The sequence below is a fragment of the Actinia tenebrosa genome, unplaced genomic scaffold (genome assembly GCF_029948245.1).
Source record: "Actinia tenebrosa isolate PJP-AT-01 unplaced genomic scaffold, QUT_ActTen_1.0 PGA_scaffold0__85_contigs__length_37466705, whole genome shotgun sequence".
Taxonomy (NCBI): Eukaryota; Metazoa; Cnidaria; class Anthozoa; order Actiniaria; family Actiniidae; genus Actinia; species Actinia tenebrosa.
The window spans coordinates 31,592,897-31,612,790 of record NW_028292569.1 but is presented as its reverse complement, the minus strand read 5'-3'; the positions used below and the strand labels follow the sequence as shown (position 1 = coordinate 31,612,790).

The following is a 19,894-nucleotide window of genomic DNA, read 5'->3' as shown; positions in this document are numbered from 1 at the left end:
CTTTTTGGAATTGACTGGGGGGCAAACAAGCGGCTGACTGGGGGGCAACTAGCGGATGTTAAGTCAAGACATATCAGAATAAGTCCTCAAACTATTGTATTTGACTATTTCTACGACATGAAACCAGAAAACAAGAGATCAAAACAACCTCCAGGATTCTACAAGCCATCAAAAAGAGCTATTACCGGAAGTGACGTCTATTGATAGCAACCTATTGTCAAGGCTTGATAATGTTGATCACAGCAATAGATATTTTAGAGGTTTATTCAGCTATTATGACTCACTAATTTTATATTTCTTGATTATTATTTGTTATCATTATTGTCTTATATACACCAAATTAGCTTCGATTAATGAACCTTTTCAACCAGACGTTGTTGTGTTTTTTTCAATTTGGTGTATTCTACTATTTTAGTTGCCATTAAAAGGACAAACTACCCGGCTATTATTAATGAATACATTTATATTAGTTATCCTAATTTGGACCAAAATAAAAACTTTATTACTGAGCAATTACTGAGCAAGCGCGTGCGCCCACTGCATTAAATTATTGGACTTCGAAAATTTATGATAAATAGAGCTGATCCACTTATTTCCCAAATCATTTAGTCTGAAATGGGAAAACATTACGCCCAAGGTAAAAGGGACCATTGTCAATAAGACATGCTTCTATTTGCGTGATTTATGGATACATTTATGGCTACATATATGGCAACCTTCTAGAATGTTTTTTTTTAAATTGTAACTACCAACCAGGGATTTGACAAACTTCTGCTGTATCAGCGTTTTCTGAGTTGGGGAAATGCGTTGCATAATGAGGCTGTTTGGAGGGATGGCTTCATCCTTCGGTCAGTTAACATGTACATTTAAGGCATCAAACAAAAATCATTTTCAAAAACTCAACACGACAACAAAAGTTTTCTTTTCACTCTCAGCAAGCGAAAAACACTAAGCTATATAAGAGACGTCAAATCGTCCCCTCCAACAGCCCCATAATGCAACGGGTTCTGCAACTCCTGATGTCCCAAGGCAGAAATGAATCATCCCATGAACTAGAACCTTACCCGTATCTTAATATTATCTTAACCCTACCCATTAAGTATATAGTTATATTTTACATTCAAGCTGTACACTGGTATATTTGTCCATGCATTGACGACTTTTAAAAACTCCATTGTATGCGGGCTTAGCCTCACTTCTGAGGTCGGTAAACAAAAGCAGAAATTAGAATAACAAAACAAGCCATTCCTGGATTCGAGGCTAAGCCTGCATGCACTGGAGTTTGAAGAGTTGTCAATTATTTATATATGCGTTCAACCATATGAACGTGCGTCGAAGTGACGACGTTGAACGTCCTTTTGCAGCAGTTTGATCGAATTCGTCTGTATGACATTTATTATAAGCATGGTAAATCGTCAAAGATGTAATAAGCATCACTGAGAAATTTTTAGTTTTTAAATTTTTATCACCGTGATTAATACTGCTGTTATATTCATTACCTTTGCGATCATAGGCATTAAGGAATTATTATTATTATTATTTTTTAGCATCATTATCATCATCACTATTATGAATCATCATCGTCTTCATTATCAATCATCTTCATTATATTTATCATTATCATAGTAATCGTCATCATCGTATCATCGTATCATCGTATCAGCAGCAGTAGCAGCAGCATCCTTATCAACACCACCCGGTTACCATCATCACAATCATCACTATCATTCCCTATCATCCCCTATCATCATTATCGTCATCATCATTCATTGTCTTCTCATATCATCATCATCATCATCATTCCATGGTCTCATCATTATCACAATCATCATCATCATCCCCTGGTCTCCTCATTATCGTCATCATCATCATTCATTGTCTTCTCATATCATCATCATCATTCCATGGTCTCATCATTATCATCATCACCGCTATCATCATCAACATCATCCCCTGGTCTCTTCCTCTTCGCCATCATCATTCCTGGTCTTCTCATATTATCGCCATCACTATCCTCATCTTCTTCTTCTGGTCTCCTCATTACTGATCATCTTCATCATTCTTAGTCTTTTCATATCATCATCATCATCATCACCATCATGATCATGATCATCCCCTGGTCTCCTGATTTTCATCATCTTCTTCTTCTTCATTATCATTTCTGCTCTTCTCATATGTAATTATCATCATCGCTGATCTTCTCTTTATCATCATCATCCCCTGCTATACTATTTTCCTTTCCTCATGATGATTACTTTCGAGAACAAGACAATAGTTTACAAGTATTTTTACCCACTCATCCACTCATCCCAAACTTCATCCCACCAGAACAGCGATTGAAATTTTTCTTCTTCTTCTTCTTCTTTTTTTTTTTTTTTTTTTTTTTTTGTCACAAGGTATTTTTTCCATTCAATGCCCTCGACTGTTACATCTGGCAGTATTTATCTCGCACCGACATAGAAGTAAGATGATTACCAGCAAATCATTAAACACTCAATCGTTAACGTTTCTGAGTATTTAGCTCTTCTATATGTGTCTACGATGCGCCCTGATTGATTTTGCCATCTATTTACGACTATGAGCCCCACTTTATAGCAAGCGCCGAAATCTTTGTTTCTCTCCTTTCTCTTCTTAAAATAGCATTGTTCTTTCATACCTTCCAAAAATAGAAGCTGCTTCGAGTTTTTCTTTCCGCTCTAATTCACTTTAACTTGTTTTTCTTTCCATTATAAGATGTAATCTCGCATTATTAAAGCACGTCTGAACCTTGGATTAGATTTTTTTCTGCCGAAACCTCTTTTAAATAATACATTTGTATTACCTGTCTGCCGGGTTGGTATTCTTTTCAAGATATTCTTACGTGATTAGCTGTGATCTCAGATTTCATCCTTCCAGTATACATTTTCTCTTTCTGCGATCTTCCGCAAACAACCTTTTAATGACAGTAGTAATAATCTGATTATGCTGCGAATTTTTGCTTAGAATTTAACTTTATGACTGCTCCACTAAATCTTGTAAATCCTCTCTTCGTTTTTCCTCCTCTTTGAGTTGTAGTCGTGGACTTCCGTTACTTTTCGTGGATCCGCGCAAGCTCCGTGATTTCCATGTCCATCGGATAGAACTATTAGCCGTCTGATTGGGTGATGGTACGATCTCTTGCATTGGCATAAGTGCTGGATCGTTATTCTTTGAACCACTATGGCGATTCACGCTGAGAATACGAAAAGCTGCTTTCTTGAATTCAGGAAACCTGAGGCTGTAGATAACAGGGTTGACAAGAGAATTCCCATAATGCAAGAGCTTGCTGGTGTAAAGGACGTTATCAGACACCGGGGCACATTTTTCCGCGCAAAGGGTCTCGATTATCAGGATCGCTTGAAATGGTAGCCAAGCGACGACAGATGTAGCGGTCACAATAAGTAAGGTTATAGCGAAGGCGCGCTCGAAATCCGATGATTCTTTCCTGTGGCTTTTCTGTCGTTTGTACCGGACCTGCACCCAGATGACCACGTAGGCTGCGCACATGATGATCAGGGAAACAGCCAGCATAGGCACGGCAATATAGAATGATACAGGTACACCAGTATCCGCGTAATCAAGGAAAGGTAAGATAAACGCCAGAATCCACGCTGCAGCGATCGTTGCAAAGACAAACTGCCTTGTTGTGAGGCGGTGTTGCAGCGGCCACACGATGACGCGAACGCGCTCAAGCGATACCAACACGAGCGAGAATAACGAGGCATAAGCTGTGCCAGCGTCTAATATCCTATGAGTCATCCCCAAGGCCTCATTTTCTCCAAAAAAGTAAAGATAATCAACAAAGTAGTAGATGAATACAGGGATGGATAGCAAACCAACACAAAGATCAGCAGTAGCGAGATTAATAAGTAGTATTGTGCTTTGTCGACGAAGTCGCTTAGTCCCAACAAATGTCGAGATTGTTAAAATGTTCCCACAAATAATAAGAAATCCTTCGAGGCCAAAAGCAAAAGACCAGGCTACGATCTCCGCCAAGGAATACGATGCTTCGTCCATGAAATATTCTCCTGGGTCTCCGTTTGTTGTATTGTTGCTAGCCATTTTGTCTACAACGAAAATGAACAAAATGAATGCTAAAAAACCTTAAGACAAATCCCTAATAATGAAAGGTATTCCTAAATACACACCATCGGGTATTAGAACATTAACAACCCGCAACAGAAGTAACTGAGCTTTTCTTTTTATGCCTAGTTGAAGTTAACTGAACACATGCAGCGCACGGTACAAAACAGTTTGGAAAATAGTTCAGTTCAGTTACTCCCTCGGGCGAAATGGAAAAGATAGCTTTTGGCACTTGTTATAACATAGGAAGATTTTCAGCATAAAAACGGTATTCAGCTGGAAACGATGTTTTCGAAATACGCCGACGGGAACCTCCCATTTTTCAATCCTACCAATTATTAATGGTATTTGTACGCTGCACTTAAGAAGGCTATGCTTATTAAGCCGTGGGGGGGGGGGGGGGGGGGGGGGGGGGGGGGGGGGGAGGGGAGAAAGATTGTTATATAGATATTGCACAGTTAATGCGAGTTATATAGGGTCTTTAAAAACATGTTTGGAATTTTTGACAAAAATAAAGTGGGTTGTTTAGAAACCATTAAGCTCAGGCTCTAAAATATTGACAGCTAAACCCCCCGGTCTTACAAAAAGTCTCTCAAAAGGACAAGATTTCCTTCCAATACTGGCGTTTTTGTTACAGGACTCAAACAGTAGCAATAAGTCTTAATCCAAATCCTTAATATCGCTGTCAAATGCTTAAACGAAGCTAGAAACTGCTAATTTGATCACATCGACCCCAAACCTGGAATTCGACAGTTTTGATTAATTATATTGTAGTAAATATGTCAATAATAAATAAGAGAAGCGACAATATTTTCTATCAATTAATAACTGTTTGGCGCCAGGGAATTTACCCTGGCCACGCAGGGATCAACACCTTGAACACATATGGTTAACTGGTGACACAATTGGCGCCAAAAAAAACACTGATCTATTAATATGGTTTATTTAATTTAAAAAATATGTGAATAATATTACAAAAAATTATGATCACTTTTCTTGTTGATGAAAAAAATATTGCAAATCATCGAGATTAAAAAACACCTTATAACATGGCTGCTACTTTGATTCCATATTACAAACCACCTATAGTTAACACCATCCAACATGGCTACCACTTTTATTCCCTTAGGAATGATTACAAAACACCTAGAGTGAACATCGTCCAACATGGCTGCCACTTTTATTTCCTTAGGAATGATTACAAACCACCTATAGTGAACATCATCCAACATATGGCTGCCACTTATATTCCCTTAGGAATGATTACAAACCACCTATAGTGAGCATCATCCAACATGGTTGCAACTTTCGTTCCCTTAGGAATGATTACAAACCACCTATAGTGAACATCATCCAACATATGGCTGCCTCTTTTATTCTCTTAGGAATGGTTACAAACCACCTATAGTGAACATCATCCAACATATGGCTGCCTCTTTGATTCCCTTAGGAATGATTACAAACCACCTATAGTGTACATCATCCAACATGGCTGCCACTTATATTCCCTTAGGAATGATTACAATCCACTCATAGTGAACACTATCCAACATGGCTGCCACTTATATTCCCTTAGGAATGATTACAATCCACCTATAGTGAACACCATCCAACATGGCTGCCACTTATATTCCCTTAGGAATGATTACAATCCACCTATAGTGAACACCATCCAACATGGCTGCCACTTATATTCCCTTAGGAATGATTACAATCCACTTATAGTGAACACTATCCAACATGGCTGCCACTTATATTCCCTTAGGAATGATTACAATCCACCTATAGTGAACACCATCCAACATGGCTGCCACTTTTTCACCCCTCTCTTCTCTTAACGAATTTCCCATTTGATTAAGATCTAATACGTCCTATTCCACTTCCTCTATTGCTGTAATATTTAACGACCACAAATGTCAAAGATAGCGGATTCAACAGTTCAAAGTACAATAACCCCCATGAAGTCAAAACTCGATAACATAAAGTCATATATCCTGCATGCGATGTTGATCAATACTCTTATCTCTAATACTCTATTTTTATTGTTTTGTCGTGTTGTGACCTCACACGGCTGCCCCTGCTAAGTAGTACTAGTGAAATATCTGCACATAAATAACGGCTATATGTCTACGAAAAATCATTCCATGTCTCACTTCTTTCATACGTTAAACTAAGTTTGAGAGAAATTTTGTAGCGTGCAAGATTTAGTGAGGCTTTTACGATTTCTCTGATAAAAATAGTTTCCTAAAATATCGACTTCCCGTTGCTTCATTACCAGAGCGGTTTTATCGCGTTCGGCGGCTCTTTTATTTTCATTAACAAAAGGAAAAATATAATTGGTTGATTCAGATCAGGAAAGATAAACAGTTAATTTCCAAAATTAGGAAACTCGGTCTTTAGTGTTAATTTTCATAAATAACCTCAGGAGTCGAAACGCTGTGTAGAACATTCGGGCGGTAAAAAGAGGTTACTCGCTTTTGCAATGAAAAATTCAAGATTTTGAGAACACTTTAAAAGTAAACTGATGGAATGCACACTAGCATGTAAGTTGAGCATTACACGTCACCCTCTCTTGCTGCTATTCAAAGTTGGTGCCTTGCACGAAATCTATTTTTCATAAATTTGTGATGACGTGACATGATTAAAATCATGGCCAACACAAGGCACCCCGATTAACCACATAATCTCGAATCTGACATTCTTCGGTGTTTGACCATTTGAAAAAGCATAGACTTTGTACGATATTCCTTTAAAATCGGTAAGGCTTTAAAATCGGTAAGGCTTTAAAATCGGTAAAGGTTGTTGGATATACGAATTTAAAGCCTTCGGAAGACATTAGACTCTAAGCCAAAAAGGTTCATCGTAAAAAATATCAATAGAATATTATCAAAGTGTCGGCATTTGAAGTGTGTACGTACCTCCCAGAAACGATATAAAATAAACCTCAGCTTTCTATTTCATTTTAAATGTATTTTTCGAGGTTTAGACTTTCCGAGTCTTGTCTAGTGATTTCAGAACTAATCTGATTTTGGAATCTAATCCGTTTACCGAAGAAAATATTGAAAATATCCGCGTTACAATTCTTGTTATTAGTCTAGAATGGCAGAACATTAGGCTTAAGACATTACCGTTAAATCTTGTGGATTTTTTCTGTATTCACCATGTGGTTTTGCCACGCCCGCCTGTTTCCAAACTGCCCGGATTACGTATTTCCGAGAAAACTTGAATTATTATTAGGATATTAAATTAAAGCGACGCTGTACCATATTACGTTATAATCAATTTGTTTTTCTGACCGTCAAACCTTAGATATTAAAAAAGATGAGAAACAAGAATAATAACGATAATGATATCAATAAAGCAAATAGAGCTCACTCTACTAGTGATGAATGACGGGAAATTCTAGATTTTCATGTGATTTTAAGTAGATCAGGATGAATGTTATTTGTTCGGCCTAAGTGATCGATTAAACGACATGTTTGAAATTTGTTACCCGTAGAACCTGTCGAGTCCTGGAACCACCACTTGGAGAAATAACTCACTAGTATCTGAAAAACATGAGTCTGTTGTCTTTTAGAATCAAATAGAAACCCAGGCAGGTGCAATTAATGTTTCTCTCGATTTTATTATTATATTTTTATTTTATATTTTCAGCGTTTCTCAGTTATTCCTGTCCGCCGAGTTATTATATCCCGCATAAACAGAAATAACTGACGACTATTACAAATTAGAAGCAAGTCGTAAACAAAGATTATTGGGTTGTCTTGACAATGGTTTCATTATTTTTTGAGTATAAAAGGTTTTGTAAATATTACAAGAAGGAAATTAATTGACGCGAGGTGTTTAGAAATGTTCTTGTTTGGGTGAATCACTGATGCATTAAAATATAGAAAACAAAAATAGATGAAAGGAATTGGAAGAAGGAAGAGAAGAAGAAAAGAGACAATGAAAGATTGAAGAAGGACAAAAAGAAGAAGAAGAAGAAGAAGAAAGAGAAGAAGAAAAGAGACAATGAAAGACTTAAGAAAGATGAAGAAGAAACGAAACGAAGAAGAAAAAAAGAGACAATGGAAGACTGAAGTAGGAAGAAGAAGAAGGAGAAGAAGAAGAAGAAGAAGAAGAAGAAGAAGAAGAAAAAGATGTAAAAGACGACAACAACAACTAAATATAACTGAAAAAAAAAAAAAAAAAAAAAAAGATGCACAAAAGCAAGAATAAAAAAAAGGAGAAAGGACCAAATGGTTTTCGTACAAATGTCGTATGCATTGCAAGAATGTGGCAACAGCTAAATATGTTGATTAAAAACAGATATACAAAACTATCCATTTTCTTTAGGTTAAAGTGTCACCTTTGGTCAGAAAGAAACCTCTGGTCTGTGACATATCATTCGTAAGACGTTACAGAATTACTTTCACAGGGATGACGGTGCCGAATGATGGAAAAATAAAGCGTCGGGTATAAAGTAAAAGTACTCCCAGTGACCCGCGTCAATGGTAAAAAGGTCACTGATTTCCTTTCCGCGCACTAGGACCGAGGACAGAAAATATGCAGTTGCCTATTAGTCCACATCAAAAACGCCGAAATGGGTCTAACTACGACTGAAAAGATTGCACAACAGATCTCAATCTCTCTGGAACAAATCGATTTCCAGTGTACGCTCAAAAAGATGTTATCATTCGTGATACGCTTTTAAAGACGCAGGTTCTGAATTAGGTCGTGATTTTCCTGTTCTCTTGTCGTATCTCGCGTCCCCGTGTGGCAGAACTATATTCATAATAAGCAAGAAAGCTGGGGTACTGTCTGCTATAGGAGATCCACAAAAGTTCACCGAGCGAAATACTCGACTCAATGAACTAAATTCTAAGATAATCTATGTCATTAGGAGATAACCAGACAGAGATTAACATGGTGTTCTAAAAGAGCTAAAATCAAAGTAGCGTGGATCCATTAAGAAGAATAAGACTCGCAATAACGACGAAACGAAGTTACCTTTTAAAGATGTATGCGCAAGATTGAAGAAAACAACAGCTTGATCCTAATTGTGTGTACAAAAAAACCTTGATCTCACACTGCGTTTTTCTTCTATTCATTCCCTTCTAACCAAGAAACCAAGTTGGTCTGGCTTAGTCTAAGATTCCGGGTGATCAATAAATCCCATCTGCTCGAATGAGGCTATACGCCAAGGTTTCTCTTCAATGATAATGCGTTATGTTAAGCAGTCCATCTAATATATAACGATATAAATATCCATATTTTAAAGAAATTAAATATCTATTTCTCAAATAAAGTTTTACTTTCTTCCGATACAGAACCGGAACCTTAACTGATTCCTCGAAAATTGCGGTAATGCTAACTGTGTAGATTAATATTTTTTTGTGATCGATTAGAAACTTGTCGGCTTTGCGGAAAGCAGAAGGATTAGTAAAAGGTCAAAAAAAACCTATATTGTCTACAAATGACCTTTCTGCGACCGCACTGGTTCAAAAGAAGCTTTAGAACTGATCTTAATTTCTCGAAATTATACCCTGGGGCATGTTTGGCTGTCTATCATTCGTGTTTAGCCTTTAAATACTCCTAGTATTGGATGAATGGTTGTGAAACATTTGATATTTGTTCGCGAAAGCTGTGGATAATTTCTTCAGAATGTCAATAACAAAATCTTGGCACATAAAAACTTGAAGCCTAAATATAGGAACTCACAATTGATACTGAATGTAATTCAATAACAGGAATGTGAGATATAAAGAGCAAAAAAACATTTGATCGTGGGTACCTGGTTTTGAAGTCCGAGTGTCTTGTTCTCCAGGTTTTTTTTCAAATTGATCTGTGGTCGTTTGGATCTGACACGGAGAATGATTGTTGGGCGCGCTCCGTTTATACTGTCTTCAACCACAAACCCAGATGCCTAGTGGTCAAGTCTGGCTGATCTAAATATGATCAATAAACATACAATACTGAACCAGCTTAACATAAGTGAATGTCACTCAAATCCTCAAACTAACAAGTATTTATGTGGTTGTTCTTTAGCGGCATACTCAGTGGAGAACTTGCCAGTTCAATTTGGTGTTGCTTCTCGTGACCTTAAAGAAATATACCTACTAAAGACATATCTTCTAGATCTTGATGCCCGATAAGAAGAAAAATTATGTTAAAGGGAATGAGACAGTGCTTTCGTAAGATATCAAATAGAGAGAACCAGAATCATCTCTGCTTAGTTCTCATTGGTTCCAGCGTCGCTGTATCGACCAATCAGAAACAAGAATCTTAATCTTGCTTTAAGTCTATGCACTGTCCCGAAATGTAGCTGATTGCCTTCAAAATCAATTATCGCTTTGTTCAGCAAGAAGACTAAGTTCCTTGGACAAATCAATGTTTCCGATTCTAATTTAGGAAGCGGACTTGATTTCTGTTGGGCAAGCGGTGAAATGCGTGGCCGGTCATTGGGGAATTCCCTTTGAAGTTTACAGAAAAAGAATAACCCTTTGAAATCTGGTGCGGAAGCCAGAAGTTGATAGAAATACCGAGAAGCTTTAGGGGAAAAAAACACCCATCTTAGAAAATCTTTTTAGTTATGTGATTCACTTTTATCTTCAAAATAGATCGAATGAAAATTAGATTGTTATGGTTTCAAGGTGTGATTTTTATATTTCTTCAGAGCCATGAGTTTATCTATCGCGAAAATGTAATTTTGTTTATTGATATCAATTGAATAACATTAAGCCATTATTATCAAATCAAATCCTAATATAATAAAGTAGTCTTCAGTTACATTAAATTTTTGAAAAAAGAAGGTTTTGATAAGGAACGGCTAATAGGAGACAGCTGGTCGAAGTGAGCAACCACAATCTACGTTATTCAATACGGTAAATTCCCCAAAAGCTTTGATAAAAATTAGAATTGATAACCGCAGATCGAAAGAAAGAACAACGCAAATAAAGCCAGTTGAATGTTTCTAATCACGTGCGCAGGGAAGCCATTTCACTGTTCATGCCTCTTGAAGCAAAAACTAATGTTCCGGTATTAAAATCATTCATGAGTTTTATCAAAATGAAATAAGAAACAAAATTTGACAAGGAAAGAGGAAAAAATCAAAATTCATATTTACCTATCATTACCCATATAGATAGATACGATAAAGGGTTATCTTGTTGTTCTGGCCAGAGTAATAAGTAGTATAGTAAGCAAACGTTGGATCACGTGTCTGATCAGAAAGCCATTTAACTGCCTATCTTAAAACCCATTTTAGTGTCACATTCAAGTGGAAGATAAGATAATATAAATACAGACATTTGATAAAATAAGAAGTCACAGAACCCCCAAAAATGTCGGCGATCTGAAAGCTAAACTTATGGAGTTTTTATGTTTTTTTTTAAATGAATTTGTTTTTAAGAAAACACGGACGTCATTTATAAAATCATGACGCCGGGATAATAATATTATCAGAGTAACTTGACTCTAAATACTACTTTTGTCAAATTTATTGGTATGTGGCATCTGGTTGATGCTGTCTCGTAGATATCCTTTCGTCAACGCGAACGCCATTTGTTTCTTTTCGATGTGAATGACGGATTTGCTAGCGCAAGATAAATCATGACGCGACAGATAGTTTGAAAGGAAATTAAGTCATGGAGAGAAGGGGCTGCTCGATTAAATCTTCCGTGAGATAATGGAAATAATTTGTTGAAATGAGAAATAATGATTTAAACTGAGGGGGGAGGAAAATATAAGGAAGAGAAAAGAATGAATAGTTGGCAGGGATATTATAAAGAGAGAGAGAGCGTGATGGAAAAGATAATAGATAGCGAGAAAGAAATGACGGAAGAATAGAATGAAAGAGTGAGAGGAAGGAGAACGAGGAACGAGAAGGATAGATAGGAAAAAGAGAGAGAGATAAAGAAAGGAAGAAAGAAAAGATAGAAAAAAATTAGAGAGAAATTTTTTAAATAGAAGATTGAACAAGAAATAGCGTTAAAAATTTCGAGAAAGGAAAAAGAAAAATGATCAAAATTGGAATCGAAACTGGATCGACTTCAGCTTATCAAAAATATAATCCCATAAAACATCCCACTCTAACCAAACCACCGACGTTAACCTAACCTTGCTGTTAAAAAAGTGCTTGATTTTGATGGCTGAATGGACTTGCGGGAACTAAAAGTGCAAAGTTAAAGAAGAGAAAAATACAGAAAGAGCGTCAAGAGAATTGTTCATCTATCAAAAAACACATTTAGGGCAGGCAGAGACACGCTACTAGGAACACCTGTTTACGCGACGCAGTCGGTTGATCATGAAACGCGTTACAAATACACAAAGTAAATTCATTCATTCATCCATCCATCCATGCATCCATTTATTCATCCATCCATCCATCCATTCATCCATCCATCCATCCATCCATCCATCCATCCATCCATCCATCCATCCATCCATTCATCCATCCATCCATCCATCCATCCATCCATTCATTCATCTATCCATCCATCCATCCATCCATCCATCCATCCATCCATCCATCAATCCATTCATTCATTCATCCTTTCATCCATCCATCCATCGCTCAGTAAGATGAGCTCCAGAGCATCCATCCATCCATCTATTCATTCATTCATTCATTTATTCATTCATTTCTCTCTCTCTCTCTCTTCACTCTTCTTTTTTCAACTACTAAATTTTTGCTTCAAATTCGTTTAGTAAGACAAAACAATACATTCAGTTGGAAAACATAAGTGATATCCATCGAGGATGATTTGCATTTTACATTCGTATAGTTTATGTAATTATCTACTTAGCGATAGTGACAAAGTGGATTATAAGGCCCTGGATATTAGCAGTTTTGCAGGATTAAACGAGGATTTCGTTGAGTAAACCCACTCGAATGGCAAATGCGTCAGAAAACGTCGCTTTTCCTTTATGGATTGATGATTAGGGAGAGACTTTTGGCTCAATCGCTAGCTTTGTGGTAGAAAAAAAATATTTTCTCGAGTGTTTACAAAAGAGCAAAAATGACATGAACTCATTAAGAAAACATATTAGTTGAAATATTTCAAATCTTTCAATTCTGTGCGTTTTAGCTTCGGCCTTTGGTGCACTTTGAGTTTAATATAAGTTATCATCCTCGGTTTGATATAGTTTACAAGAGTAATTTTTTTTATAACTTAAATAAAATAAACATAACAACACGAGGGTAGACATAGTAAATAATTGTTATGCATGAGTTAAATCGCAATTTTCAAAATACATCAAATAATTTTTTTGTTTAAATTTTTTATTTGGTTTTTCGACAGTCTTAAAAATGTGTGTAAAATCCTGAAAACGAAGCACTGATGGAGAGAGGGGAATAAAGTGCGCACTACTTTTTCGAGTTCTCTCTATCCCTGGTAGCTCGAGCTTTTAATACCCTTAAAACAAAGCACGGATGGAGAGAGGGGAATAAAGTGCGCACCGCTCTTCGAGTTCTCTCTATCCCTGGTAGATCGAGCTTTAATACCCTTAAAACAAAGCACTGATGGAGAGAGGGGAATAAAGTGCGCACCGCTTTTCGAGTTATGTCATCATTGCTTACCTTCGACCCTTAAAGCCCAGGATTCTAGAGCTCGCTGAATCGAACTACCGACCATAGATATAGTTTTAATGTTATACCCCAACCCTTTCACTCGGTTTTATCTCAAAATTTCTGAATTCATTATCATGTGCACTGAATATGCGTGATGTAAAATCAGGACCCATTCTAAGCTGTTCTAAGCTAATCGAGTTTTGAACAAACAATTGAAAATCAGTTAAGCAAGAAAGAAGATGTTAGAATCGCCCCGTGAGGTGCATTTTATTATCAATGATGCATTGTTTCTGGTCGTGATAATACAACGCATATCAGGTGTATATCAAGCCGTATCCCTTCACCTGCTTCTTCTGCTATGTTATTCACATGGAGGTATAACGGTGAGTCTTGGCTCAATCAAATAACACTCTAATAGCTGAGCAAGCACTCCCACGACAGGGTGAACGTCAGATGATCGAAATAGGAAATAGTTATTGATATCTGCCCATTATTTGTAAACATTAGAACATCATTTGATGCGTGGTAATGTATTACGTATTCGTGAACCATTTTGGTCATACCCAATCCATCTCTTTTATTTCTTAGTGTCTTCACAAGTTTCACAGGAGAAAATTTGTACGACCATTGTCATGCAAAAACATTAATTCACTTTTGTCCTAAAGCACTCTATACTACCAAGAGTAAATCATACTACTCAATCATCAGGCTTCGACTCCAATAGACCGTCACTAAGATTTTTTCAGAGTAATTTTGAATAACAGGAAAAGTAAAAAGAATACGAACTATTTAACTGTCAGTTTTGCAATTATGATTTTCACAAAAAGAAATGGTCAAACGTTTTTCGTGCTTGGTACTTCCAAGCTTTTTTTTTTTTTTTTCGAGACAAACAAATCCCAGTTCTTCAAGAGGGAATTTACTTAATAAAGCTCGTTTTTTAAGAAGAAGAAAATTGCAAAATGACAAAATGACAACGGACGCGCGTCAGCCCAAATGTCTCCGCATATCGAGGCTGTATTATCAAAATATACTTACATCTAAATCTGCATAGTAAAAAGCAATCGAAAAAAAAGTAACCCTTTCACAAGAAACAATCAAGATAACCCCAGGGTCGTGAGAGGCTTTAGTCATCAAGATTAAAGCTTCGATAAAATGCATGATTTAATAGAACAGACCAAATCACGTTGATGGAAGTCTGTTCCCAGATGATCTGAGATTTGTATTTTTTAAGTCGATTAGAACCAACTGCTTTGTGAGATCAAACTTTTGGTCCATCCTTTGCTGATAAGGGAAAAAACATCTCACGAAAAGCTTAACATAATTTTCTTATTATTTTTCATTTATTGAAGGCGTCATCTAATTGTTTTTCACACCTAAAATAACAAACAGTTTGCCGTCGAAGTATTTTTTCTTTTCAGAAGTCAACACTCTCTCTTAAGAATCCGCTGTTTAGCCTACGCAGTAGCAGTTTTCCTGCCATTACCGCAGAACAACATGACAGGAACGAAACTTAATGATTTTTCTATTCAATTAATACAATTTCTTAACTTCAACGCTAAAGTAAACATCTATATAAACGAACGTCAGTCACACATAAAAAACAGATGAACGTTTTGTCTCATGGATACAAAAGAATAAAAATCTGCGATCAATTTACAAGCTTTCTTAAAACGCTTAAGCAAGCTATTTACCACCACAGTCATATATGAAAGCTAAACAATCAGATAAAGCATACCTAGGTCAACTAGTTTCTCACTTATAACAGCCATTGGCCTGAGCCGAACGGATTTGCCCTTTTGGGAGATGGTCAGCGATGAGGCAGCATTGATCAAGAAGGCAAACTACATGCAGCACCGATATAAGCAGTTCAATTTTTCGAACAGTTTTCGTAGGCAGATACATAGAATGAGTGTTAAATACGGCAACGTTTAGGGCTTTTCGTAGTCTCCAGTTGATAATACTAAACACGAGTTGAATTTCTAAAGACGGATAACTGCCTGGGTTTACTTTAAAATAATACGAAAGAAAAAAGCCTGAAAAATAAATGAAACCTTGTGTAATTCGTGGATTCTTTAAACCATGTAAGCTATCCCGGTGGCAAGCACGGTGGTTGAGCTAGCTCTGAGTTGTTACTTAAACTTCCAGAATATAAGCAACTCAGTGAATAGTAAAAAGGAAATGTTTTAAATTAGAGAAATTACTCATTTACCTTTGATTACCTGGTGTTTAAATTTGTTACACGGACTTGTGCATGGCTTGTATTTCGTCTCTCTGAGAACCTTCTTTACCCTTGCGTGCCGCGAATCTGACAGTATGCGGTTCAGTCTCTCATAAGACGTAACTCCCAAAAATGATTGATTAATAGGCTCCAAACGGAGACAACCAGGAATCAATCTCGACTGGAAATTTATTTTCTGAAGTTGGTAAACTATAACTGAGCAAGTTAGTTGAGCATGCGTTTGGACATGTGAAGTTGGTGGTGTTAGTGATGCGTGATTCAAAAGACGATTTTTTATCAACGAACATCTGGGAGTCATAGCTACACATGTCGAATATCTAGCACTTACGACATGTCAAGTGACTGCTCTTAAAGAAGGTCGTAAAACATATACAAGTCATTGATTGCTTACCTTAAAGAGTAATCTTGAGTGGATCAACTCTTTTAAACACAGTCAAAGGAATGACTAGTCGTTTGATGCTTTCACCTAAAGGTAGCTTTGTCGTCGGGATCTTATCTATAGCTGACTGAGTCTAACAGGACTTTCCCTTGAGATACATTGAGACGTGGGTCTATTCCAAGTACGATCAGGCGAGGTGTTTTTATACACGTGTTGGACACGCCTTCTCCGTCTCCCAACTCTGTACAAGCAAAGAAAAAAATTTAGAATTTAGAAGTTAATTTTCAGCGTTGGTAAGTAAAAATATATGAGTGTTCATGTGACAGACGAATAAATAAAATACTTATGAGCAATCATCGTATAATAAAAAATAAATCTAAAATTTTCAATATTAAAACGGATTTTTTTTTCTTTTTGTAAAGCATGTTTCGGCATTAAATCTGTGACCGAGGTCGTAGTTAGACTCATAGTGTATAAATGATTTGACACAAGAGTTTTTCACCGGGTTCTCCGTTTTTCCTCCCTCGAAAAAAAATGTTTTTTGATCTAGGTTTGATTGGCTTTTGTAATAAAAAATACTGTCGGACTGAGGCATCTTGTGGGCAAAGATTGTTGGCTGTGTTGTGCCTTATTGTGGTAAACAAGATAACCACAAGAAGAAAATATATAAAGAAAGTGAATTGAATATTGCTTTAACAAGTATATTATAGAAATCATTTTCGTTGCCACGTTTCTAGTCATTGCCAAACAATTAAACTTGGAACGAATAAAGAAAGAAAGCCAGGTACGGAGACGAACAGACAGGGAGGGAGGGAAGGAAGGAAGAAAGGAATGAAGGAAGGAAGGAAGGAAGGAAGGAGTGAAGGAGTGAAGGAAGGAAGGAAGAAGGAAGGAAGGAGTGAGGGAAGGAAGGAAGGAAGGAAGGAGTGAAGCAAGGAAGCAAGGAAGCAAGGAAGCAAGGAAGCAAGGAAGCAAGGAAGCAAGGAAGCAAGGAAGCAAGGAAGCAAGGAAGCAAGGAAGCAAGGAAGCAAGGAAGCAAGGAAGCAAGGAAGCAAGGAAGCAAGGAAGCAAGGAAGCAAGGAAGCAAGGAAGCAAGGAAGCAAGGAAGCAAGGAAGCAAGGAAGCAAGGAAGCAAGGAAGCAAGGAAGCAAGGAAGCAAGGAAGCAAGGAAGCAAGGAAGCAAGGAAGCAAGGAAGCAAGGAAGCAAGGAAGCAAGGAAGCAAGGAAGCAAGGAAGCAAGGAAGCAAGGAAGCAAGGAAGCAAGGAAGCAAGGAAGCAAGGAAGCAAGGAAGCAAGGAAGCAAGGAAGCAAGGAAGCAAGGAAGCAAGGAAGCAAGGAAGCAAGGAAGCAAGGAAGCAAGGAAGCAAGGAAGCAAGGAAGCAAGGAAGCAAGGAAGGAAAGAAGGAAAGAAGGAAGCAAGGAAGCAAGGAAGGAAAGAAGGAAACCAACATCAGCATACAGTGACTTCCATCTTTTCATTTTCAATCCATTCCTCATACAATAACTATTTTTTACCAAGATTTCGACTGTAACACCAGCAATCATTAAAAAAAAGTCTTAGAGGCATAGAAAACATTGACTATAATTTGATATCAAGCTACTTGAGAAACTCAAATTTGTCTACGGTCAGTATGGCGATGGCTCGAAGCTCCCTCAAGTGGACAAATACCTTGAACAAAACTACCATATTATATTTTTACGATAAGTAGATTTGTTACCTGAAGTAATAAATTAAACCGCACTTTCGTCTTACGTAGGGTCTAATTTGAGTATTTAAAATCAACGATAGGAAAGGATAATCCCACTTATATAAATAAAACACGTTATTAGATATTTTTAAAGAACAAACTTTTCAAGATAAAGAGGAACTAAACGTCATCAGTGAGTAAGTTTATTTGGAAGTCCTAAATTTAGCTACTAAGGAGATTACTTCAGAAAACAAGGTTTTACGTCTCCATGTGTCGTTTTTCTTGGTGCGAAGAAAAGTGGCGCACAAGATAAATATTTCGGGAGAGGGGTGAACTGCAAGCTTAACCACATGCAAATAGCACGTACTATTTTATTTTGGGCGTAGTGCTTTTCCAGTTTCACATGTCATTCCCTTGAGTATTATTTCTTTTCTAGATCCTTTTACTTTGGATGTAATGTTTTTCCCATTTCAGGCCACATTTCATTCCCTTGAATATTATTTCTTATCTAGGTCCTTTTACTTTGTGCGTAATGTTTTCCTATTCAGACCACAAGTCATTCCCTCGAGTATTATTTAAAATAATTTAATATTCCCAAGTATAGATACATAAATACGATAGCAATCTTGTTCTCAAGCAATTTTGAATTTTAAAAGCATAATTCTTAAGCCGATTTTTAGGTCAATTATCTTCTTCAGATCCTACGTTTTTCACTCGTGTCGTTCGGCAAAAACGTCTAAACTTCCTCTTTATATATTTTCTTAATGTTGAATGTCCAAAATGATTAAGACTCCAAAGTCAAAACATTTGCCAGTCTAATATAAAAATAGAAGTGAATTCACTCAACATCCGTTTCGTAAGGATCCCCACGATTTTGGCAAATGAACTTTAATTATATTGCACTGTCTTATAGTGTCAAAACAAAAAATAAAGTCTACTTCATAAAGCACTGTGAACAATTATTATAAACAATATAACACCCAAACACGATTTTTACTGGCTTAGAAAAGGTTGACTTATACGTAATTATGTCTAAGTATTAAGTTTCACTAGGTTGTATTTTCAAAACCTTTTTTTTTTCGGGAAAAGGTTGGTTAAATGACAGAGTTGAAATAAATGGTTTGGAAGATGAGGGGCTTCTAGTGTAAAAACGACTCAACGAGTCTTCATGGCGCCTTACGATGGAAAGCTACTTACTCTAACTGATCGAGGAGATCCAATGACAGCCGCTTACTATCCAACTAACTAGTTTAATATTAGCAGGGCAATTACGCTTCCTTCTCGTTGAGATAGTCCTTAATTTGACATCTTGTAGTGGTTCTAACTAAATGATGTTTAACGTGAAGTAGAGAGATTGAGAGGTACAGCATCGGCTTCAGTATTAACGTGTGGATGTTAATACCCTAAGGACACTACCAAACGCAGACGGATTGCTGTAGATGGGATGGATTTTATATATGTTTTTCATTCATAGGAGTTTAAAAAAGATTAAAATCTGGAGGCGGTCGCCGGGGGGTCTAGCTTCGATTATTATTACTATATATTGCTAGACGTTTTGAGAGGAAAACATGGTAAGTGCAGAAGAAAAAAAATATCGATGTTTATTAGGATGATTTTTACGTTGCAAGCATAGGAATCTATTAATGCATATAAATCATTTATACGATCTATTTCGTTTTGTGTCATTTTTTTTTCTTTTTCATTCGTTTGACCACATTTGATTGAATCAATGATTCTCTCACAAGTCCATCCTTAATTTTAGTTTACTAGTTCCTTCTTCCATCTGAAATTAATTAATCAATTTATTTATTTATTTATTCATCCATCCCTTCAACCTTTCATTCCTTTCTTCCTTTATCCATACATCCATCCATCTATTACTGAATTAACTCATATATAAATCCATTTATTAATTCGTTCATTTATCCATTCATTCA

General features: G+C 36.7%; 1 protein-coding gene across 5 annotated transcripts; it reads right to left on the bottom strand.

The window, feature by feature from the left end:
• Positions 1-248: 248 nt before the first annotated feature.
• LOC116298410 (adenosine receptor A3) lies at positions 249-19,384 on the bottom strand. 5 transcript variants are annotated; one of them, XM_031706869.2, is made up of 3 exons: positions 19,155-19,384; positions 16,282-16,510; positions 249-4,085 (listed from the first exon to the last, which is right to left on the bottom strand). In XM_031706869.2, exon 3 carries the CDS (start codon positions 4,078-4,080, stop codon positions 2,992-2,994), a length of 1,089 nt encoding a protein of 362 aa, XP_031562729.2. In that variant the 5' UTR covers positions 4,081-4,085; positions 16,282-16,510; positions 19,155-19,384; the 3' UTR covers positions 249-2,991. The 5 variants fall into 5 exon arrangements, with proteins under 5 accessions (XP_031562729.2, XP_031562723.2, XP_031562728.2 ...); XM_031706863.2 differs by lacking the exons at positions 16,282-16,510; positions 19,155-19,384 and adding an exon at positions 15,861-16,243; XM_031706868.2 differs by lacking the exons at positions 16,282-16,510; positions 19,155-19,384 and adding an exon at positions 15,871-16,004.
• Positions 19,385-19,894: the final 510 nt, after the last annotated feature.

Coding starts and splice junctions, on each gene's coding strand:
- LOC116298410 (XM_031706863.2), bottom strand. CDS start 16,188: ATGACTCCCAGATGTTCGTTGATAAAAAATCGTCTTTTGAATCACGCA. Junction 4,086..15,860: donor TAAACACCAGGTAATCAAAG/GTAAATGAGTAA, acceptor TTTTCGTTGTAG/ACAAAATGGCTAGCAACAAT.